The 25334-nt window shown below is 33.3% G+C and overlaps 3 protein-coding genes and 1 non-coding gene across 6 annotated transcripts; 1 reads left to right on the top strand and 3 right to left on the bottom strand.

The window, feature by feature from the left end:
* Window positions 1–4577: 4577 nt before the first annotated feature.
* On the bottom strand, window positions 4578–12422 carry LOC100818785 (nuclear pore complex protein NUP1). 2 transcript variants are annotated; one of them, XM_003556823.5, is made up of 9 exons: window positions 12066–12422; window positions 10893–10939; window positions 10033–10151; window positions 9440–9647; window positions 9023–9322; window positions 8862–8948; window positions 8059–8760; window positions 7097–7734; window positions 4578–6507 (listed from the first exon to the last, which is right to left on the bottom strand). In XM_003556823.5, the coding sequence occupies exons 1-9, from the start codon at window positions 12310–12312 to the stop codon at window positions 4965–4967; spliced, it is 3891 nt and encodes a 1296-aa protein (XP_003556871.1). In that variant the 5' UTR covers window positions 12313–12422; the 3' UTR covers window positions 4578–4964. The 2 variants fall into 2 exon arrangements, with proteins under 2 accessions (XP_003556871.1, XP_014628180.1); XM_014772694.3 differs by having other exon boundaries at window positions 10033–10160.
* Window positions 12423–13166: 744 nt separating this feature from the next.
* Window positions 13167–13496, top strand: LOC102661064 (leucine-rich repeat receptor-like serine/threonine-protein kinase BAM2). The gene has a single exon (XM_006606733.1). It carries the CDS (start codon window positions 13167–13169, stop codon window positions 13494–13496), a length of 330 nt encoding a protein of 109 aa, XP_006606796.1.
* Window positions 13497–15524: 2028 nt separating this feature from the next.
* MIR4385 (microRNA MIR4385) lies at window positions 15525–15620 on the bottom strand. Its single transcript, NR_048717.1, has one exon. It is a non-coding gene; the product is annotated as a microRNA MIR4385 (primary transcript).
* An 883-nt stretch (window positions 15621–16503) lies between these two features.
* LOC100797449 (calcium-dependent protein kinase 1) lies at window positions 16504–24381 on the bottom strand. 2 transcript variants are annotated; one of them, XM_006605644.4, is made up of 8 exons: window positions 24161–24381; window positions 22712–23601; window positions 20174–20317; window positions 19901–20053; window positions 18831–18946; window positions 18481–18648; window positions 17944–18168; window positions 16504–16851 (listed from the first exon to the last, which is right to left on the bottom strand). In XM_006605644.4, exons 2-8 carry the CDS (start codon window positions 23520–23522, stop codon window positions 16729–16731), a joined length of 1740 nt encoding a protein of 579 aa, XP_006605707.1. In that variant the 5' UTR covers window positions 23523–23601; window positions 24161–24381; the 3' UTR covers window positions 16504–16728. The 2 variants fall into 2 exon arrangements, with proteins under 2 accessions (XP_006605707.1, XP_003555695.1); XM_003555647.5 differs by having other exon boundaries at window positions 23932–24162.
* Between the last annotated feature and the right edge of the window lie 953 nt (window positions 24382–25334).

Genomic DNA, 25334 nt, shown 5'->3' on the forward strand with positions numbered 1-25334 from the left:
ACATGTCTAAGAAAGGTGCTAATAGGAGTTCAAGCATATTACAAATAATTCATATTGATATTTTTTGTCCATATATGGATGCACGTGGTCAGAAATATTTTATCACCTTTATAGATGATTATTCACGATATATGAATGTTTATTTGCTTCATAACAAAAATGAAGCATTGGATGCCTTCAAAGTTTTTAAGGTTGAAGTTGAGAACCAATGTGGCAAGCAAATAAAAATAGTGAGATCGGATAGAGGTGGAGAATATTATGGCAGATATACTGAGAATGGACAAGTATCAGGTCCCTTTGCAAAGTTTCTTCAAGAACATGGGATTGTTGCCTAGTACATTATGTTTGGTTCTCCAAATCATAATGGTGTTGCAGAAAGAAGCAACCGAACATTATTGGACATGGTACGGAGTATGCTTAGCAACTCCAATCTTCCTAAATCTTTGTGGGTTGAAGCACTAAAGACAAACAGTGTATATATTAAATTGTGTTCCAACCAAGGTTGTCCAAAAGACGCCATTTGAGTTGTTTAAAGGTTGGAAACCGAGTTTGAAACATATGTGTGTTTGAGGTTGTCCATCTAAGGTGAGAATATATAACCCACAAGAAAAAAAACTTGACCTAAGGACTATTAGTGGGCATTTCATTGGATATGTTGAAAAGTCTAAAGGTTATAGGTTTTATCGTCTATATCATATTACTAGGATTGTGGAATCAAGAAATGTCAAGTTTCTTGAAAATGACTTGATCAGTGGGAGTGACACTTGAGGGACTTAGGTTCTGAAATTGATCATATAGAGTCTCAACCTTCTAGATCAAGTCAAAGATTGGTTGTAATTCATACCCTTCAAGTTCAAAGGGATGATGAACAACAAATGATTGATATTCCATAACCTGTTGTTGATAATCTAGTACATGAGTTGATCATCAAATTCCTGAAAATGATGAACAACCAGTTGAACAACATGATCCACAAGAAAATGTTGATGCAGCATTAAGAAGATCTACTAGAGTAAGAAAATTAGTTATTCCTAGTGATTATATTGTATCTTTGCAAGAATCTGATTATAATATTGGAGTTGAAAATGATTCCAAAACTTTTGATCAAGCCATAAATTGTAAATAGTCAAATTTATGGTATGATGCCATGAAGGATGAGATGAATTCCATGTAGAGTAACGGAGTTTGGAACCTTGTAGAGTTTCCTAATGGGGAAAAGGCCATTGGTTGTAAATGGGTATTTAAGACCAAAAGGGATTCATTAGGCAACATTGAGAGATACAAGGCAAGACTCGTCGCTAAGTGATTTACTCAAAAAGAAGGAATCAATTACACACAGACTTTTTCTCTTGTATCTAAGAGAGATTCTCTTCATATTATCTTGGCATTAGTTGCTCATTTTGACCTTGATTTGCAACAAATGGATGTAAAAACAACCTTTTTTAATGGTGATTTAGAGGAGGAGGTTTATATGAAACAACCTGAAGGCTTCTCCTTTAGCAGTGGTGAGCATTTGGTTTGCAAGCTTAAGAAATCTATATATGGTTAAAAACAAGTCTCCTGTTAGTGGTACTATAAGTTTCATGGAATAATTTCTTCATTTGGTTTTGATGAAAACCTCATGGACCAATGCATATACCACAAGGTCAATAGGAGTAAAATATGTTTTCTTGTTTTATATGTAGATGATATTTTACTTGTAGCCAATGATCGAGGTTTGTTACATGAGGTGAAACAATTTTTCTCTATGAAATTAGGCATGAAGGATATGGGTGATGCATCTTATTACATTGGCATCAAGATTCATAGAGATAGACCTCGAGGTATTTTAGGTCTATCACAAGAAACCTATATTAACAAAATTTTAGAGAGATCTCAAATGAAAGATTGTTCACCAAGTGTCGCTCCCATTGTGAAAGGTTATAGGTTTAATTTGAACCAATGCCCAAAGAATGACTTTGAGAGGGAACAGATGAAAAACATTCCTTTTGTATAGACAGAGTAATCCGGGTATGCACAAGTCCTAACATTGCTTTTGCAGTTGGAATGTTAGGAAGATATCAGAGTAATCTAAGTATTGACCACTAGAAAGCTGCAAAGAAAGTGTTGAGGTACCTTCAAGGGACCAAAGGTTACATGCTTATGTATAGACAGACAGACCAGCTAGATGTGATTGGTTATTCAGACTCAAACTTTGTTAGTTGTGTTGATTCTCACAAATCAACATCTGGGTACATTTTCATGATGGCTGGTGGAGCTATTTCGTGGAGGAGTGTTAAGCAGACTCTGACTGGTACTTCTACCATGGAAGCAGAGTTTGTCTCTTATTTTAAGGCTACATCACATGGTGTATGGCTTAAGAATTTCATTTATGGGCTGAAGATAGCTGGTACTATTTCAAGGCCTTTTGGAATTTTCTGCAATAACTCAGCTAGTGTCTTTATGGCTAAGAATAACATAAGTGAAAGTCAAAGTAAGCACATCGACATTAAGTACTTAGCCATTAGAAAAAGAGTAAAAGATGAGAAAGTGATCATTGACCATATAAGCACTCAGCTAATGATCATTGATCCTTGGACCAAGGACATGCCACCATTTAAGTTCAAGGTTCATGTAGAGAAAATGGGACTCAGTTCAACTTTATGATTTTATACATACAGGTTAGAGTTGAAACTATTATATTGTGATATTTTCTCATATTCATGTGCACATTGATTTATTTGAGAAAATTTATATTTTAGACCAAGAATAAACATTGGCTCCCTGAAGATACATATATAATTTTAATTTTTTAATATATAACAGATCAAATTGAACCAATTACTGGTTCATTGGTTGAACTACTGATCCACTATCTTGGTCAGGTCAATGACCGGACCGAGTTTTATAACATTAATAGCAAGTTCATCTAAAAGACATTTTAAAAATAATCATATTTTTTACTTAATATTAAAATTAAATAATGTCAAATAACTTTTTTAATTAATATAAAATTAATTATTTTTATTTATATATGAGTTCACTGCGAGTAGTTACTAATAATAAATGTATTTTGATTAAATTGAAATTGAATTCCCATAATTTTTATGTGTATTGTACTTGTCTTTCTATTGGTACCCTATCGAAGAAACTAAATTAGAGCGGAGGTGACTAATGCATGAATGTTAACAAATCAATGGTGAATTTTATAATAATTAATAAGTAAATGTTCGAATATATATTAGTGTAATCGTAAAAAACATTATTTACTCAAATACTCGTCCCTCTAAAATATGTACCAAATACACTCATCTTTTCTTTCCAAGAGAGATTTTGGCTTTGCAAAAAATGATTTAGTTAAAAATTATCGGCAAATCTGTTTAATTAGCTAAAAACAATCCACATCCTCTTAATAGCACTGTGCTGTCATCGTTCACCCCTCTCCACCTTTTTCTTTTTTCAAATTTCTCGTATGATTTTTTTTTTTGGAGAAACTATATATTAAATGTTCAAGAACAATAAAACAAATAAAAATAGATAAATTAAAATACCACAGTTCATATTTCTTTCTTTCTTTTTTGGCTTAAATGCACTTTTTGATTCCTCAAGTATCACGGTTGTGCAACGTTTGCGTTCTGGATTTCAATTGTGTCCCTCATGTAACACAAATGTGTAAATTTAGTTCTCAACTCAATTAGGTCCCCCTAAATTGCAAATTTTATGATTTTTGTTTCCAAATCAGTTAGAATTTGTTGGCCTTGACTGATAACATATCATTTGCCATGAATTTGTGACAGACTAAAACAATATAATTATTATGGAAGACTCAATTGACGTTATTAGAATATAAAGAATTATAATCACATGTTTGTGATACATGAGAAACTCAATTGACGCATTTAAAACATTAGACAAAAATCATCAAATTATGATACCTAATCGACTAAAAGTGTAATTAAGTAATTTGAATTTGAATTTCTTTCTACAAATTTTTAATAGCAATAATATAAGAATAAAAAAATAGTTTTCTTCATGTTGACCACAATTTTTAATATAAAATTTACCTGAAAATAAAGATAAAAATTGGAAATATTATTTCTTGATTAAGTGATAAAAATAAAATATTAAAAATCGTTCTTTATAAAAGAAAATAAGCTATGAAGTGTAAAACAATTTTAGTCAAACACAAATTACTTACCATGCATAATAGATTTGTTGACTTTTTTAATAATTATCTCAAAAATCATAAAAAATGAATTTTAATTTTATTTTATATTCATAATTGATTAAAAATATTGTGATTGTGATAAAATAAATAACACAATATTATAAACATGATATTAAAAAATTAATAACTAAATTATTTAAACTCCGTGCATGACAGATAATAATACTCGGTCATGGTATTGGATTCCTAGCATAAACTTCTGGCGGTTTGAAATAGCTGGAACCTAAATTTAATTTTAAACAAGGCTCCAAAATTTAAGTGTCGGTGACTTAACAAAACATGACACTAAATAAAAGGGAGAAAATGAAAAGGCCTACCAGCTAATAATCATTCACAGATTGCTAGAATTGTAAGTTATTTGACAATCAGCTAAGCCATAATAAATTCATGCCTATTTCTGGCTATGATACAAGTAACGAGAATACAGGGATTTTGTGAACGTAACTGACCAAATCTTTTGATCTGGTACTATATGGACCTAAAACCATTACAAGTACAGCAGATTATGTTCAACCATATCATACTATTACAAAATTGTGAAAAATTATGCCTTGCACTCTAAGAAGCAAGACAAATGAGACTGACAACCTTCCATTTGCATCTGATGATTTGCTTTTCGTAGCGTCGCTTGTCCAGATTCCTCCTAACAGGACACAAACTCAGGAACCACTCCCCTTTAGAGCTTATTAATTAGTAGCATTAATGAAGTGCAGCCTGCAGCAGCGACAGAAATAACAATTTTCATAAACAAATAGTCTTACTTCTTCCGCGGTCTATTATGCCTAACTTTCACATATTTTCGACCCGCCTTGTCAGCCCCACCAGTGCCCAATGAGAAACTCCCTCCAGCATTAAACTCAAGACTGCCAGAAGCCTGAAATGGAGATGGATTCTGTGGAGCAATGTTCTGTTGAGTTGCGAAATGGAAAGGACTCACTCCTGTTGGAGCTAATGCTCCAAATGCAAAATTTGATTGAAGTGGGGCAGGTTGTTGACCAAATACGGGAGTTGCGGGTGGAGTTGCTTGAACTGTGTCCTCTGCCATACTGTCCTCCATGCTCATCTGATCATTATTAACAGGAGCTAGAGCTGAACCACCAAATGTGAAAGCAGGAGTAGAACTTCCAAAAGCAGGCTGTGTGTTGGTAGTAGCTGTAGCAGAAGTGAATGAAAACTGAGGAGTTGATGCAACAGCAGATGATCCAAACATCATGGGGGAACTGGAAGAAGTAACAGAAGATGTGGATGTTCCTCCAAAGGAAAACCCCGGGGTAGATGAAGACGATGAACTAAAAGAAGAACCAAAGGAAAACCCAGAGGAAGGTGATGATGATGAACTAAAGGAAGAACCAAATGAAGACTTGCTGGGCTGCCAACTTGAAAGCCCAAACACAGAAGAACTCATGCCACTACTGGAGCTAACAGGGTTGGTTTCTGAAGAAGCAGCAGGGGTACTTTGCCCAGAAGTTGTACCCGCATTGAAATTGTTTGGGACGGAACTTGAAGAAGAAAACAATGAACTCCCTGAAGAAAAAGTTGTGCTCCCAGTCAACCCAAACAATGAGGCTGATGCAGATGAACCAAATGCCACCGACTGACTCTCAGATGAAGTGGAAAAACCACTAGTACCAGAAGATACCTGAGTACCAGGGACAGACCCACTTGTAGTGCCAAAGACAGAACCCAGAGACTGGCTATTTCCGGTCATTGCTGGGGTACTAAACCCAAAAATGTCACTCCCTGTGCTTCCAATTGCAGCAGAAGAGCTTCCAAAAATGACACTCCCTGTGCCACTCTTGTTTTCTAGCGGTTCTGAGCCAGAAGATGACACAAGTAAACTTGTTGGTGCTGAAGGGGTAGATCCAAATTTGAAAAATGAAGTTGTGGGAGATGAAGATGAGACTTGAGTGGAGGAACTGCTATTGCTGGCAGCAACTACAGCAGGGGTGCTAGTTGCCGTGTCAGTGCTAGTGGAGGTTACATTTGCACTAACGCTGCTGATGCTTCCTGCAAGGGATGAGCTACTGAATATATTCTGACCCGTAAAATTGTTTGTCAGAGGGGGGAATGGAGAGGAAAATGTAGGGCTTGAAGCAGCAGGTCCGTTATTTTGATTTGAATTGTTGCCAAAGGTAAATACATTTGCAGGTGATGTCAATGACGGCATCAATGCTGCAGAAGAAACAGCTGATTCAGATGACCGATCAGAGAAACCAGCTATTATATTGGTCTTAGCACCAGCATCATCTAAATCAAGAGCTTTTGGCATTGAATCAAAAGCACCAGCAACAGTAGTTGAGCTGCAAATGTAGAGGACATTTAGTAAATTGATTATTGCAGTAGCACTTCAGCATATGTGATGTAGCATGCCCCCATATCTCTTTTCTAATTTCATTTCAGCAGTGAATCAACATAAATATGATAAAGCAAAGAAATCAAAATCAATTTGCAAAAAGTAGACAAAAAAAAATTCAAAATTCACTTTAAAAATGAGACTATACAGTATACAACCAAAATTCTAGATATCAGAAAAACATGGCATGATACATTAGGTGAATCGTCTACCCTCCAACCTAACGCAAAAATGTCTCTTGTAAATCAACCGATACCAGAACAATAAAAAGGGAAGAATGAAAAAGTATTAAATGAACATATAAGCTACAGTAGAAAACACAGTGAAAGGTAGAAGTTATCTGTGATAAAAAAAAAAGATATACTCCAAATGAGATTTACACATTGAGACAGATTATTTTTATTACTGACAAAAAGTAAACAGAACAGGCAGAACTGAGAACACAGACACATTCTAAATAAACGATAAAATAACCTATATGAGAGTAAAGACTTACTTTGAGAGTTTTAAAGCAAGCAAAAATTACATACACTAACCTGATTGAGCTTATCGGCTTTGAGTCAGAAGAAGAGCCAAATTTAAACACAGCAGATTCACCAACAGATGAAGAGAAAGTAACTGGTACTTGTGAAACATTGCCAACATTTTTGTTGAACCCAGAATTAACAAAAGGAGCATCAGTCCCTGGCTCTTTTGACAATGGAACCTTCTCCAAACCAAATAGTGAACCTGACTTGGTAGAGTCCTGTGGTGGAGCATCAGCAGCCGTCAGCTCCATCGATGGAACAACTTTATTCCCAAAGTTAAATAGGGGAGGATTAGCAACTGATCCATTTGGTGTAGTAGATTGGTTAAAGCCTAAACTTGTGTTAGAAGCTGCCGTAATTGGCTTAAAAATAGGATCAGAGACGGATGAAGTTATAGAGGTTGGTACATCAACCTTCTTTTCAACTTTGGACCAATCAGCTGTCCTAACTTGAGGTTTACCATCTATTGTAAAACTTTTGGATGGCATTAGCACAGATGAACCTGGGGGCTTTTCCAGTACAGCTGTTTCAACAGCAGAGATAGTTTTATCAGCCACAGCAGTGGAGACTGTTGTTTCTTTCCCCGAAGTAGAGAAAGGAGACACAGCTCCATTAGGAAGGGCATCATCATCCAGCTCCAAATAATCCTTTACAAGAGATAGAGTAACAAAAACAAAAATGAATAATCATGATCACAGATTGAATCATATTTTTTTCATTTGAAAAGTCAATCACTTTATTCTGTCAAATCAAAATCAAAAGTATCTAAGGAAAAAAATCCTGACAGCTGCTTCAATCATCATTATTTGGGAGTTAAATGAAAGAAAGAAACAGGTCCCTATGAACAAGATAAATAGTACCAGCTCTGTCAGCTAAGATATAAAACAATAATCACATTAAATTTACAAATACTGAAAATCAAGATAACTAAATAAAACTATAACAGAAAATAATTAAGTAAAATCGCAAACCTCAGGTGCACTCATATGGAATGCCCTCTTCTTTTGTGGAGGATGAGAATTGGATTTTGTTCCAGAGGAATCTCCAGATTTTAAAATAGATATATCTTGCTTCTTAGGGGCTGTAGCATATGCATCAACAGGAACTAATACATCAGTAGGAGCAACAAGTTTCGATTGACCACTCTCAGTTTCATCTATCTTTGATTTTAACTTTTGAGCACCAGCAGACAAATTTCCATGTGTGCCATCCAATCCATTATCCCATACATTATCAAGGAATTTTGATGAATCTACTGTCTCCATACTTCGAAGAGCCTGTCCTCGTAACATGGATGAGGACAACTTTGTTGGAGATTTTTCTTTAGGAGAAACCAACTTATCAAGCTGCATCAGTATTTTTGAGGCCATCTCACTAGATTTTGAGGGTAAAGGAGGAATACTGGTACGAGGCATGATGTCATCTACATTTTCTGCAGACAATTTTGTATGCCTATGCTTAGCTTCACCCAACAGATTAGGCTTCTGCATGGAAGATGAAGGTTGCTGAGCAGCATCAATGCCAACTCCACTCCTATCTATAGCTAGAGCATTTCCCGAATAAGGTAAGGTCAAGCTTTTAGTAGATAGAAGATTAGACTTGTGACGGATTCGGCGTATAGGACCAAAGGATCCTATATCATTATCTAATACAGAACTTCTACGTTTTAATACCTGCAAAAATGGGGAAGGAAAAAGGAAAATCCAGTAAAATATCTGAGAACTCTAAAATATACACTAAAAATTATAGGACCTGTAATCACAAGTATGTGTACCCCGTGTTTAGATCCAGAAAGCATATCATGATCAATCACATGCTGAGCTGAAGATGACGGATCACCTTCAACAGCAACCCCAGCACCCTAAGAGAGACCACATGTAAATTTCAACACTTTCAACATCATGATAAAAAAATATCATTCAGTCAATGGCAAACCTTGGACATAGAGCCTGGATAAACTCTTGCATATGGCGTTCGAGCCATACTATATATGGCTGATCTTCCATGAGATCTTGGGGTCACAAAACCATTTTCATGAACCCTAGCAAGGTTAGTAGCCTTCGGCACAATTGACTTAACAGGGGATTTCTGAGCAACATGCTGATTTTTTAGTAGAAATGGATCCTCCCTGGGAGAACTTCGCAATCCTAACATTGAAGGGGACAACTTTGAAGGCCTGCTACCCATGTAAGCCTTGGCAAGCTCCGCAGGGGAAGCAACATCGTCAACAGAAACCTATAGACATTATGTATACATGTCAAATGGATCATGACAGGTAACTAATAATTTCACAAAGACAACCAAACATTCAAACATATATATGAAAGATAGGTATGAAGCAAATGGTCATACAGTGGAGATAGCCTTAGTAACGTATGGGGTTGAAACAAGCTGGTTTTCAATCGCATTTTCTGGATCTGGAGTTTTGGGATATTCTTCCTTTTGTTCACGAGGCAAAATTGGATCTGATGGAACCACTTCTGTGCTCGTCCCTTCTTCCACAACAGATGAACCCACAGTTCTTGAACGCATAAGTTCTGTCAAATGCTCTATCTCTGATCTGTGGAATAATAAAGACTTATCACATGCAGAATCAACAAAACACTAGTCCCAAAAGGAATGCTGTCAAAGAATACAGAATGACATGAATTTAAAATGGACAGTGGAAAAAGCAAATTGCAAGTTTCAAAAAAAAATTATACAGGAAGTGCAAATTACACAACAACAACAATAAAGCACTATGAATGAGGTTGGCTTGGCTATATGCATTAAGCAACAACTTTGGCTCTATCAAGAACCAAAAGATTTTACCATCTTTCACCAATCCACATCATAAAGACACAACTAAGTTATATGTTGGCAGCAAACTACCAAACACAGACCAGCCAACCCAATACCAAAATCAGTGATGCCACATAAAGTCAAGCACATCATACAAAGGATACCTGGTGAAAGTCTTCTGCTTTAATAGCTTCTCAAGTTCAGTTAATCCATCTCCATCAGAACAGTTAATTTGGACACTAGTTTCACCTACTACTTGCTTGGCAGAGGATTCATTTGCAATCTGTTCCTCCTCAAATAGCAAACAACAAAAAAAATGACAATCACAATAATAATATTAATAATAATAATAATAACAGAAATCAATATCAATAAACTTGGCATAATAGACAAGAATCAAAATACTAAGTAACAACCTCAAATAGCAAACAACAACAAAAAATGACAATCACAATAATAATATTAATAATAATAGTAACAGAAATCAATATCAATAAACTCGGCATAATAGACAAGAATCAAAATACTAAGTAACAACCTCAATCCACAAGGAGTGAAGTTATTCAACCAAACCAACATATAAAGTTTAAGAATTTCCGGTGGAAATTATCCATCTTGTCAGAACTTTACAATAAATACTATTGTCTTGACAGGCACATTTAAAATTAGTCCTTTGAAAACAAAAAATAAATTCATTGAACTGTTTCAGAGCTTTCAAAGATGATTTGTCAATAATAACTATTTTTTATTTAGTACTACTATATTAACTATCAAGAGAGAAAAGTAAAGCTTCATTAATACTCAACCTTCATAACTGCCTAATTTTAAGTTGTAATTTAATAATGGAATCAAAGTATTATTAGTATCACAATGGAAGCATAAATGATACACAATTTAATTTAAAAACAAATGCATGCTCATTAGTCATCACACCCATAATACTATTCCTAAGGAACTGATAAAAAAGATACTATTCCTAAGGAGATGCAAACACAAATAAGGTATGTTAAGCATGCATACTTACAATGAGAGCTGTTTCCTGGTGATGGTCCCTCACTTCCTGTACTGCTTCTGTGCCAAAAAAACCCATAAAATAAGAACATGGAATGTCTTACTTAAATATCACAGAACAGCACACAAATAAAAAGGAAATTTAAAAAAAAAAAAAAACTGAAAATTCACATTACAACTATCAACAGAGTCACAGACTATTACCATAAATTGTATTGTACACAGAAAAATAAGGAAAGCAGCACGTTGAGATAAAATTTTCATAGCCATTATTGGTTCCCATTTACACTATCCTACTCTCAGCTTCACAAATTAGGATATGTAAGCCAAAAACTTCATTGCTGATAAACAATACTGTTTAAGTGCGCACATTATACCATGTTAATCATGCTATCATATATGTTGTTTACAAACTAATATCCTCACATAACGGGTAGGAATAGGAAGGAAACCACTGAGGCACCGACTGAATCAACAACTTTACATCCAATCCACCATTTTAACTTCTTGTCATGCACCAACCTGAAGTCAAGTCAAGCCAAGCCAAGTCTGTTCATTGATGTAGAGCAGTCCAAAAAACCGCACACGCACTCTTCACGAGAAAACAATGAATTCCTATAAACTAGAAAAACAACCTCACACCCCGTGCTCCATCCTAACATCCAAAGTAAATTTATGTGTTTCCCACTTTCCCATACCATTCATCTCCATGTTTCCATGCTGAGTTCCATTCTATCCTTTCACCCACATCATTAAAACGCCAGGCTCAATTTAATGTCGCATTTACGTTACATTTAATTACAGCACCCTCTAATTACAAAGCCGAAAAACGTACAAGACATAACACAAGCCTCTTTATTTACTATCAGAACATACATACATAACAGTGCTATACCTCAGCAAAAGTCTCAAGCTTTCAGAAACATGCATAACGTAACACACCCCGCAGCACGGGAACTAAAATTCAGTTAGTTCCGAAACGCACACACGGTGACAATAAATATCCAAATGCCGCCTTAATTGCTTTCAAAATTAAACACATTGACATTATCAATTATCAGCAACAACACCGTAAGTATTATATTCACAAAATTAAAAATAGAAAACCTAAAATTATAAAGTAGCCACTTCCGATTACAATGAATCGAAAAATATTTTAGTGAGAGAGAGAGAGAGAGAGAGAAACCTTGTGGTGGAGGAAGGCGTTTGCGGAAAACGGAGGCGAAGAGTTTGTGAGCACTGGAAGCGATGAGCCTCTGTGCGGGATCGACGAGCTTTGATAACCAACCGTTGTTTCGGTTAGGGTTTCGGAGCGCTGTGGGTGGACGATCGTACGGCGTCGTTTGGCTTCTGCGGAAAGGCCGTTTTCTGAATTTGCCGAATCCGCCGTCGCCGCCGCCTTCATAAGGGTTCTCTTCACGGGCTGGCGCCATAAGAGAGAGAATCGCAGAGAGAGAGAATAGCAGAGAGCGCTTCGAATTCGAGAGAAATTAGGGTTTTAATCACAGAGAGAGAAAGCGGAAGAGAGAGAAAATAAAATTAAAATAAAATAAAGGGAAATAGAAGGGGAAATAAATAAATAAATGATAAATACGGTACTCGTAACTCGTGGGAGGCAAGACAAATTTTGATGATCTAAAATTTAAATTTAGTTTTTCAATATATAAAAAGTATAATAGACTAGTTCTGTAAATAATTTATGATAAATTAATTTTTAAATTTTATAATTTATTATTAAATTGATTTTTAAATATTACGACTGATAAAAAAAATTTAATAACAAAATTAATATGTGACACATTTGTATATTTAAAACCTAAATTTAAATAATTTTTCATTTTTCAAAAAGAATTGATTTATGATTATTTCACAATTAAAATGGCGATGTACATATAAATAATAAATAATTGTTATTGCAGAATAATAAATGGACGGATATCCCATGAGAAAGGAAGAAAATCTCACACGGTACTTTTGTACTTTTATTTTATTTCTCTCTCATTTTCTTTGTTTATATGATGACTTTTAATTGGGTAATTCATTTTAATCATATAATTGAAATATTTCAAGGTAAAATTACACATTTTGATAAATCATTAGTGTGTTTGATAGGATAATTTAATTAGGTAATGTATTTTTTATAGAGAATTAAATATTTTTTATTAAAAGTAACTGTTTGGATATTTTAGTAAAAGGAATTCAAAATTTTAGAATTTTAAAAGTGATTTTAGTTAGTTAAAAGAATAGAATTTCAAATTCTATCTTCAAGGAAGTGAATTTGGAAATTATGACTCTTGAACTTCCTCAATCTGTCGCCGCCATTCCCCTCCTCTGCCACCTTCACATCGACAGTAACTTCTTCTCTGGCCAGATCCCTCCCGAGTACCACACCTGGCAGCACCTCCAGTACCTTGCCCTCTTCGGCAACGAGCTCGCCAGCAATATCACCCCCGAGCTCGAAAACCTCTCCGCCCTCCACGAGCTCTACATCGGCTACTACAACACCTACTCTGGCAGCATCCTGCCCAAGATTGGAAACCTGTCCAACCTCGTCCGATTAGACGCCGCCTACTGCGGCCTCTCCAGCAAGATTCGGGCAGAGCTAGGAAAGCTCTAGAATCTGGACATGTTGTTTCTTCAGGTGAATGCGCTCTCTGGCTCGCTCACCCCCGAACTGGGGAGCCTTAAGAGCCTTAAGTCCATGAACCTCTCCAACAACATGCTCTCCGGCGAGTTTTAAGGAGCTGAAGAATCTGATTCTGTTGAACCTGTTTTGGAACAAGCTCCACGGCGCGATTCTTGAGTTTGTTGGAGAGTTACCGGCTTTGGAGGTGTTGCAACTTTGGGAGAACAACTGAAGAGAGGAGAATTAGGGGAGAGAGGAGAATTTGAGTTTGACTTGTTGGTTTTGGTTTGAAATCTGGGGCGGTCATTTGGTGGTAATTCTGTGATTGTTGAAGAGAGAGGTTGTATCCAAACACATAATTTTAAAAATAAAGGAATTTAAATTGAAATATTTAAAATTCTCAGAATTTTAGAGAAATTGAATTCAGTCATTTTAATAAGGAATTTTATTCAACAGAGAATCAAAGAATTGAAATTCTTTGCAAAAATGAGAGAATTTCAATTTCTTAGAACCTCCTCTCTTCAGGCTGGTCTCCTTCATCACTCTTCACCTACACCTCACTTGCTTTCACTCATTCCTCTCCATCCCACACGCTCTTCCTTGTGACCCTAATCGACTCTGACGACTTCGAATCGAACACAACATCGATATTCGGCATCAAATCCGTCAAGGCGTCATGCAAATCCAGAATCTTGAACAACTTCTCCGATGACATACGACTTATGTTAATCACCTCGGCTAAGTTGAAGAGCTGAATCGCGAGACCTTTCACCATCTCCATGAAGAAAGCATCGTCGATGGAAGTTCCGATATCGTCGAAGATTTGCTCGCAGAGCTTCTTCTCACTCGCAAAGAGAGTTCTAACGCAGACCTTGGCGGCTTTTATCCAGCGTCTGATTTTGTTCCCGACCTGCTCCCACTCGAGGCGCTGAACGTCTCCGATGCTGAGCTTTTCGATGTGGAGCTTGAGGAAGCTCGTGTCCATAGAGGATTTTTGCACGCTGCCGTAGACCTAGATGCACTCGCGGAGGTAGCCAGAGGAGAGCATGCGCTCGACGATGCAGCGGAGGTAGTAGACGGTAACTGCTAGTGGAACGGTAATTGCTGCTGTTAACAGAGTTGACGAAGGTAATATAAGAATTCAAAAATATAAGGAATTTAAATTGGTTTATCTAAACAAGAAATTTGAAATTCAAGGAATTTAAATTGGTTTATCCAAACAAAGAATTTTAAAAATCCAAGAATTTTAATTGATGCATTTTAATTTCCCTGAATTTTAAACTCCCTAGAATTTTAAAATACTTCATCGAAACAGACACTTAATGTGTTTGATTTTACATTTTAAACTTGAGTTTTTCATGGGTTTTTTTATCAATCGAATGTAATTTTTTTCGCTTTTTTTCAAATGGAAGTACTTTTTAAACTATTTCCCAAGAGGGGATAGGTCTAATAGACTTAAATCATAACACCTGTTACGACTTTAATTTTTTAAATGAAATCGTAAATAATTTTTCGACTTCAGTATAATTTTTTTTTATGACTTCAAAGTCATAAGTTTTTTTTTTTGCTTTTACAACTTTGAAGTTGTAATTACGACTTCAAAATCATAATTTCTTTTTTTCATGTTATTTTTTTGTTTGTATTTTTTTGGTTTCAATTTTTTAAAAATTGTAAAAAAAATTATTTATTTAATTATTAAATAAATATTTTTAATTTTACTTGTTATTAGTTTTATTTAATATGTTGTATATTTTTTATGGTTTTATTTAATATGTTATATATTTTTTAATGTTCTTTTATTTATTTATTTTTAATATTTTATTTAATATATTTTGTATATTTAAAATGTAGATAATCTTGTAATAAAAATAGATACTAAAATTGTTTGAAGTTGGAGAGAGAAAGCTCTAGCTTATGACAACTTAATCCTTATGACTTTGTGATGTCAACTTTTTTACCAAATTAGATGATTTTGAAAATTATTTATCAAAGATGAGTGATTTTGATTCTTGACATCAATTATAATTAAAATTGATGTAGAAAAATAATTTTCTACATTGATTCTGGTTATAATCAATGTCACCAATCACTTTTCTACATCGATTATATTTACAACTGATGTTGAAAGTCAAAATCACTTATATTTGGTAAATAATTTTCGAAACCACTTACTTTAGTAAAAATGTCTTGTGATGTCAATACTCTAACATTAAGTAACTAAACACTAAAATATTTATGGCCTTTTAAGTATGACTAAGTCAACTCATAAGATTAATCTCTTTCCTAATTAGGTGGGTTTGATTTTATTTTTTTTCTTCATAAAAAATCAAACCCACCCATTCTTATGTTATAAGCTATTTTTTTACACCAATTCAATTTGAATAACTTCAAATCGACCTACATTTGAAATAACAAAAGGAAAAGAAAAGGTGTTCTGTCCAACTTGATCCAACACCTCTCCTTTTCCTTTTGTTATTTTAAATGTAGGTCGATTGTCAAGTTGTTGCTCATTCCTAAATTATATATTCAAGACTTAAACTTGAGATCACTACTTAAGTTAAAAAAATTCATATCAATGGATTCACGCACTTCTCAAGCCACCTGATTTGCCACATCTAGATCATTGCAAATGAAACAATTTTTTTTTTTTTTATGTATGTACATAATTTTAGCTTATAAAAAAAATAGAATTGTTACCTCCGTAACTCATTTTCTTTGCTTTTATTTCCCTATAAACAATTATTAAGAAGTTTATCTTAACTCACTTAACATAGCAAACATTAGAGTGTTGTATGAAATTCATTTTGTAGAGTTTTGTTCCTTTCTCGAATAAGGATCCCTATATCATGTTCACCATAACACCTCTTTTATTTCTTGCATGATATAAATATTCCCTCATAGTTAAAAGAGTATAATGAAACTGACCATGTTAAACCATCATTTCAGGTGTTTGCATTATTATGTGTCAATTCCATTGACAAATAATCAATTTCCTTTCTAACAGTAATACTCCACCAGATATCTCTTTTCAATATATTCTCGTAATTACAAAAATCCATTTAAATTGGACAAACAAAATAAATGCAAAGATGAAAAGGCCCACCTAAATCCCCATGCAAACACTTTGCACAATGAATAAAAAATCTTGAACCTTCAAAGTGAAAAGGAGGGATGTGTGGTAATAAAGAACACAAAAAAAAAATCTCAATGCTGACAATGAACACTACAATTTTAATGCTTCCCTGAATTTAATGCTGAAGCTATTTTCTAGGCCCTTCTTACCAACCGCTGGAAGATTTCCCTTCTGCATCATAGCCACAAACTCATTGTAATCTATGCGTCCATCCTGCATATGATAAAACATAGCTGACATTAATCATAACTCATAAGTGTATAGATTCTATAAAAGCATCAGATTCTTGCTAAAGGGAGTTCAATTTTAGAGCAAAACATTGAACATGGCACAATACATTAGTGTGATGGGTTTCAAAGTACACGCTAACAACAGGAACATCTGCATCATGATGCCACATTAATGATGTCCAAAATAATTAGCAACAGTGATGAATTCATTCAATTGATGCCTCCTTGGTTTTTTGTAGGTCAAACCAATTCTCTAAAGGAAGAGCGTTAATTATTTTTTCAGTCCTTCAATTTGGGGGTTCTGTTTTTTTGTCCCTGAAATTAAATATTTGGTTTTTAGTCGCTAAAATTTGAACATTGCACTTTTTAGTCCCCCTGTGATAAGTTGACAATTTGTGATGGTTTTAAAATGTAAATTCCAGTGGTTAAAAATAAAAAATCAAATCTTGTCATATAAAAACTGCCACAAATTGTTAATTTACCATGAGAATGACTAAAAAGAGCAATTTTCAAAAAATCAAGGACTAAGAAAAACAAATTTAAATTTCAAGGACTAAAAAAAAATCAGGATCCTCAAATTTAATGACTAAAACAATAATTAAGCCAAAGGAAAATAAGATTAACTGTCAGCTGCAATAAATCTACTACAGAATTCATCAGTGTTCCTTTTTCTTTTTTATAATACTAATGTTCCTCTATTTTATAGGGTTAATGATGTTTTTAGTTCTCGTAAAATTTTAAAATTTTGGCTTTAGTCCATATATTTTAAAAATACCCAAATTTTGGTCCATGTATAAGGGGAAAATGTGTTGGCTTTGGGAACTAAAGGTTATGTATTTTAAAAAATACTTGAAAGTAGGAGGCTAAAAGAAAAATTTAGAAACTTTTAAAGGACTAAAAACTAAACATCATTAAACTTTTTTTTTAATAATATTAGTGTTCCTTTTAATCAAGGGAAATCTTGAGCTGAAGATATTAGAGGGGTTAGTTAGAAAGGATAAGAAAGTCAGGTAGTTCATTTGTACTCAAGTGAAATGAGTAGAAGAGGAACCATACAGAATTGTAAGGCACTTACATTGTCTTCATCAATTTCCTTGATTATCTCCTCCAGGCGGACATCTTTTATGCCAAACTCATCACAAGCCTGTTGAAGTTCTTCCTGAGTAATATAGCCACTTCCATCTTTATCAAAGTAAGAAAAGGCTGCAAATAGATTATCTTCTCTTTCAATTTTGTTGCGGTGCAATGTTGCAGCAAGGAACTCGCCGTAATCAATTGTCCCACTGTTATCAACATCAGCCTACAGTTTCAATGCATGGCCATTTGTTAGAGATTTGAGTTAGCCTAATAAACCAAATGCATTATTACTATGAATCTATGATAAAGTAAAAGTTCTAAGAGGCCATAACCCTTCTTCATACAACTTTGATTCAAATTTTTCTTTCATGTAAAAAAACAGCCAAAATGTATGGTGAAAATTAAGGCCACGTTTAATTACAGAAAGCTTAAATATTGTAAAATATATTCACTTCTCATTTATTTTGTGCACCATAATCTATGTAATACCACTTGTTTCTTTTTATTTTATAAAATAAGCTTAAAAAAAACTTACCGCTTGCATTAAATCATAAATTTCAGACTCCTTAAGATTAGCACCCACTCTTTTCAAACCAGCTTTAAGTTCTTCAAAAGTGATTTGACCACTGTTGTCTGCATCTATCATCTTGAACATTTCTTTTAAGCCAGCTATTTCTTCTTCAGATAAGCTCTCTGCGATAATCTGCAAAAAGTAAAATGATTAAATGAAAAGGTGCAAATTATAACATCCCATTTTCATCTTGCAGTCAGAAATTCATATTGGAGCACTATATAGTGCAAGTATCTCCATACTCAATTATATGTATCAATTAAGTCCAAATCACATAACAAATGACTTTCAAGCTTCCACATCCAGATACTTACTATAAGGGCCATTTTCTTGAGCTTGTTCATAGCAGAAAATTGCTTTAAGCGACTTAATACAGCAGAATCAAGTGGTTTGTCAGGAGCTACACCATCAACTTGAATCCAAGGATGACCTACAGAGAGTCAAACATATATAAGAAAGAAAAAACAGTGTTTCTTGGAGTGCCATATTATTTCAAATTTGGTAATGACGATTGTAAAATTTATGTCAGCTTGGGCTTTCCTATGAACCATAGAAATGGTTAATCCATGATAGCACCGAAGAACTATTATATTTCCCCTATTAAGGAGAAGCCCCATCAATCTTGTGATACAAAAAGGGCATAACCAATACACAAGCATCGCATGTTGCAGAGACATTATTTTAGCGCTAATAATACTAGTAAATGTTTCTATTGGTATATACATACACATATTAGAATGTTCTAATGTACAGAAGTGTGTTAAAATGAGCACTTGATCTATTATCTATGTCAAACATACTATACTTTTTTTAACACTGATAGCACTATAAACAATTAGAATGCACTGTTTACACACACACAATATATAATAGTCTTTATTGTTTCTTCTAACTACCATCGGATGATAAAAAGTGTTCAACATAAATTAAAGATCCAGAGGCAAAAAATGTTATGATATGACATGTCAAGAACATGGTTTCGGAAGTTAGTATATTACACAAATAAATCTTTTCATAGTTAGCACTTCTGGAATCTGGAGTACTGAGACTATTCAATGTCAAAGCATATTAAGACTTGTATGCTAAGAATCATAAATGGTAAATGTTAATATAGCTATTTTTCCCAGGCAGATATCTGGTAGCTATTTTACATAGATAGATAATTAGGATTTTGGCCTGGAACATAGAAGTTAGAGACAAACATGGAATATAAGACCTTTTCTTCATAAGTGACTAACAGCAATTGTCACAAGAGGTCCTTGCCAAACCACAAAATTTAACATCAGTATTGTTCAACACTTCAACCAACTCCTGCATCCTTGTATATAAACGAAAGTAATGCCAAGCTCATGACTGAATAATCAATTAGCAAAATAATACTTACATAATACTTGATGTGCAGTCAGCCGCCTTCTAGGGTCGCGAACAAGCATTTTCCTTACTAAATCTTTTGCACTTTCAGAAATTGAAGGCCAGGGATCAGAAGAAAAGTCAAGATCACCACGCAGAACTTGTTCAAATATTCCTTGTTCATTTTCTACACAACCATATGAACCACACAAAGATGGAGGGAAAATTAATAATCATGAAAAAAGGCATAAATTTATAAGAATAAAGGTCAAAATTACACTGTCCAAATAAATACAAAAGATCTCACCAGCCCAAAATGGAGGTACTCCACTCAAAAGAATGTAAAGGATAACACCAGCACTCCAAACATCTGCCTCAGGACCATAACGCTTTCGCAAAACTTCAGGGGCAACATAGTATGGGCTGCCCACCACATCATTAAATATATCACCTGGAAGTGAAAGATCATCGGTTTTTCTCCATGGAATCAAATTACTTCTTCAACTTGTACAAAGCTTCAGTTAAAATAATGAACAAGTTCATGACTCACATGATACTAGAAACCTGATAAACTGTATATCTATATCTATCTATCTAAGTGTTATTCATATACTTAAATTAATAAAAAAAAAGTAATGAAAATAAAAAAATTTCAATACATTTTAAACTAATGCCTAAATTGCATTTTGGATCTTCTTTTAATTTCTAATTCACGATTTTAGTCTTCAAATTCTTTTCTGCAATATTGGTCCACACCTTTTAAAAAGTGTGCAATTTTGGTCAATTTTTATATGTATGTTTTTCTTATATTTTAATTAATTAAATTATTTATTGATGATACTTTAAGTGAGTATGTTAGATCTAGGGTTCAATTTGACTAAAATAAAAGAAATAAAATGTATGCAAAATTAAAGATTGGACCAAAATTATAAATTTTTTAAAATTGGGATATAAAATTGTGTAAAATAGGAGACAAAAATCATAGATCATGATTTAAAATGAACAAAAATTACAAATTAGGGTAGATTAATTTAATAGATAAAAGATATTTCATGTAATTAAAATAAGAGACAATAAAAATTCTACATTATTATAGATTATGATTCAAGTTGTCAATCTACAATTTGTAAAATAATATATTAAAACAAGCACAAACATAATTTTACAAAACTTAACAAAATATAATTTTTTTTATTCTAGATACATATAATCCATCTCAGCTAGATCTTGACGAGTGTTCAAACCATCTTTCGTCTTGCCTTGAATGTTAAGGAGCGTAGCAAATTCTTTCAAAGAGATTTAATTATTTAAGAGAGAAAATTTGTCTTATCTCTTCGAATAGATTGAAAAAACAAGATCAAAGAAAATCAACCTCTTCTTCCATATGCAAGTCTTACTTTTTTCCTTCTTTTGGGTCTTTCCAAATAGTTATGTTACTTCTGCCATCTACATTACGCATATGTTCACTTTCATTTTTATAACTCAGCCACAAAGTTCCCTTCACTTTTTTGTTTAACCATATGTTAAAAAAATATTATATGAAGGTGGGGGCCAAGTATCCATACTTATATATAGTTGGAGATTTTTTTGAGAAGGAGGCCACCGCCTATATATATATATATATATATATATATATATATATATAAAGAAAATATGATTTGCAGTTCAAAAGATTTCATATTATATATGCTAAAAATAAATGAAGAAAGATTTGGAAAATTAACAGCTCATCAGATCTAACACTAACTGCAGTATACAGAAGTCTACTTAGTGCATGTTTGGAAACCCTGCAGAGTGCAGAATCAATTCCAGCAGCAAAAATATGGTGGATAATTGAAAAAACAGAAGCAACAAGAGTTGCTTCATTGTAACCGTGAAAAAAAATTGCAGGCTTGACAGTAAATCTCAAAGAAAAACACATTTCAAATTTAAACTAGATAGTAGATACATATAAAATTACGGTAATTTTCTATGAAAAATCCATAGCACTTTAGCAAGTAATGCTCACAGAAGTCCTCAAAATCTAAGTAGGAGTTTCTGTTCTTGATAGGAACCTAGCATATAGTAGATGCAGAAGTCTTCTAAACTTCAAAAGATTTTGAACGGTCAACAAAAATTACTGATCCCTTTGAAAACTAAAAATTCTGTAGGACAAATGCAGTTAACAATTTCATATACAAGCAATAGCAATGCCTAGCATATCCTCAAATGCCAAGCACCTTGAAATATTAATTTAGTTCTATGAAAAATATTGCACATAAAAGATTCAGCAAATAAAAAAATTCAGCATCTGATGATATCTCCATCCCCACCTGTACTCCAGTCCTGTCTGAGTGTATGTGTTCAAATAAAAATTTATTGGAAGCTACCATTTAGGTCTTCAAAACGTATGCGTTTTCTAAATTTGGTCCCTCAAACTTTTAATTTTATCAATTAATTCTATAAATGTTTCAATTTATTACAACCTAGTCGTATTACTTGAATCTTAATGTTTCAATTCATCTCATCTTGCCCATGTTCATATAAATTTCCTACTCTTCTTATAGATCTTACACCATAAATTTGCAGTCAGACTAAATTGAGATAAACTAAACTTTTAGGGACCAAAATGGTAGCTTCTCTGTATTTATTTAAGGGCATCGTTAACATTAGCACTAAGGACTAATTATAATGAACTAAAATTGGAAGTTTTAATCCAAAATTTTTGTATTTCTAACATAATAAATGTTTTATTTCTCAATAAAACAGTTTTACTTTTAGTTGCTTAAAACCATCCTTAAAGACTAATGTTAACAAAACCATTTATCTAATCACAATAATATATAGTAAGACCATCCGGAAATACCTGGCTTAAAGAAGACAGATAATCCAAAGTCAATGGTTTTGAGAAGTGAATCCTCGTGCTGATTGATGAAGAGAAAGTTCTCAGGTTTAAGGTCTCTGTGCATAACACCAAGAGAATGGCAAGCTTCCACAACCCCAACTATAGTCCTAGTAAGCTCCGCTGCCTGTCTCTCGGTATAATGCCCACGCTGAATAATCCTATCGAAAAGCTCTCCACCTGCACATAGTTCCATCACAACGTGGACAGCCATGGCATCCTCATATGCACCCTTGATGGATATAACATTAGGATGCCCAGCCAAGTGGTGCATTATCTGAATTTCTCTTCTCACATCCTCGACATCATCATCGGTGACGAGCTTCCTCTTTGCAATAGATTTACAGGCATACTCCTGTCCTGTTGCCTTCTCCACACACAAGAATGTTGTCCCGAACTGACCCTGTCCAAGTTTTCTCCCAAGAGTGAAGAACTCCTTGAAATTATCTGTCTCTCTTTGCAACACAGAATCAACACGAAGCCCTGCACTAGAAACTCTCTTCACCGAACCACGTTTCTTCTGTTTCTTCTTATCCTGTTCCGGTTCTATTTCTGATTTTCCCTCTTGTTTGGCTTCTGGTTTCGGCATAGTTATCTGCTCAGGAGGTTTGTTTTGGACAGGCAAGGGAGATTCGGGAACATTAGTTACTTCCTCTTTTACAGATTCTCTATTAGACACTGAATCTTCAGGCAATTGGGACCGCCAAATCGCCGCAGAAACTGATTGAACAAAACCATTTTTTGAAATGCTAGGACCAACACATGTGTTTCCCATATTGCTTCACACTGAATAAATTTGTGTTACTGCTAAAAATATCCAACTTTCATCCCTCGGATCTAAGAGCCTACATCACCTGTCAACACAAAATACAAGATCTGAATATGAACTTCAAGTCCTTGTTAATGAATATCTAAGTCAAACCCCATATACTGAACCAAATTTTTTGCCCCAAGCAGCAATAAATCCAAAGATTTAACACCATCCAACAAAAGGAGAGATATCTTGGACATGAAAGAAAATCTTTTTAATAAATTCAAAGATTTAACACCATCCAAAGAAAATCTTTTTATCTTTAGAAGAAGATTAAAAAATATTTAATAGCTAATGATTGATATTAGCATAAAGAAGGGATAAAGTAATGAAAATAAAAATAAAAAATAGCCAAAAGCAAGTAAGACTTAACATCCAAGTTAGTGAAACGAACAAAGAATCGAACTTTATAGAACTTCAAGAGTAACCCCTTTGAAAGAAGAAACAAAAAATGGCATAAGAGAACAAATCAGAAACTAGTAAGACCAGAAATGAGCTGAATAAATTAGAGAGTAGGGTGGCTAGAAGAGAGAGAAAGAGAAAAAAGTAAAAGAATGAAGCATAAAGAAAGGGTAAAAAGGTGGGAACAAACTAGAGTTTACCTGGTCAGTTGAGGTTGATGATTGGCTTAGATGGATAGATATACAAAGCCTTCTGGTTTGGTTTGTTTGGTATACTTTGGTTTTGTTTGTGTTGTCTCTCTTGGACCAGGCTCCACTACTTCGTTTCGTTTATTTCTATGTCATGTTGGCTCGTCATTTTTATATATTATTCTTTTTCAACGCTTATTTTGTATTGAAACGAGAAAAACTAAATTGGAAATGAATCTTCTCCGGATTCACTTTCTCTTTTTCTACAAAAAGTGAGATGTGAGATAATGAGTAAAAAGTGCGTTATTTTCTGTATAACGATGAAGGGATATTAACACATATTTTAGTCTTAAAAAAACTTTATTTAATATTTTTATTTTTAATTAGATTAAAATTTTCATTATATTTTATAAAGTTAATTGAAAAATTAAATGAAAGTTAAAAGATTATTTTATTGAATCACAAATTTTTGATAAAATTATATGTTAAAATAATTAAAAAAATATTATCAAGTTAATTTATTCCTAATTATAAGTAAAAATATCAGTTTTTAAACATGAGTTCAATATTTTTTATATCTTTAATTTATTGTTAAACTCACTCATTGAACTATGAGTAATAATATTAATGATACTATCACTTATACTTATAATATATGAAGATTTTGGGAATAAAATTTATAATATATGAAGATTTTAGGAATAAAATTTAAATTTATGTTAATATTAAATGTGATCACTACTTTTTTAGTTTTGATAATATGTATTATGTTACTTATATAGAATTACATGAATAAATCTAGAATTTTACATTTAAATAAAAAAGATTAAAAATAAAATTTAATAAATGTTCAAAAATAAAAAAAAAATAAGTATAAATATTAAAACCTAATATTTTAAAAAATATTATTTTAGCATCTAAAAAATATTAAAAGTTAGTCGAAAAAATTCGTTTATCAAATCATTAAAGTAAAAAAAAGTTAAAAGCTAATTATGTCTCAGCAATCACCTCTATATAAAATAATTTATGTTTACTTTAAATCTACTTTTAACTTTTATCAAAAAATAAATTAACTTGATAAAAATGTAAAATTAATTGATTTTTAGTTAAATATTAATCATTAAAAATTACTTTGATAATTTATCTTTAAGATATTAAAATGTGGCATTTCCATTTGTTTCTTATT

Source organism: Glycine max, chromosome 20, assembly GCF_000004515.6.
Source record: "Glycine max cultivar Williams 82 chromosome 20, Glycine_max_v4.0, whole genome shotgun sequence".
NCBI classification, from domain to species: Eukaryota; Viridiplantae; Streptophyta; class Magnoliopsida; order Fabales; family Fabaceae; genus Glycine; species Glycine max.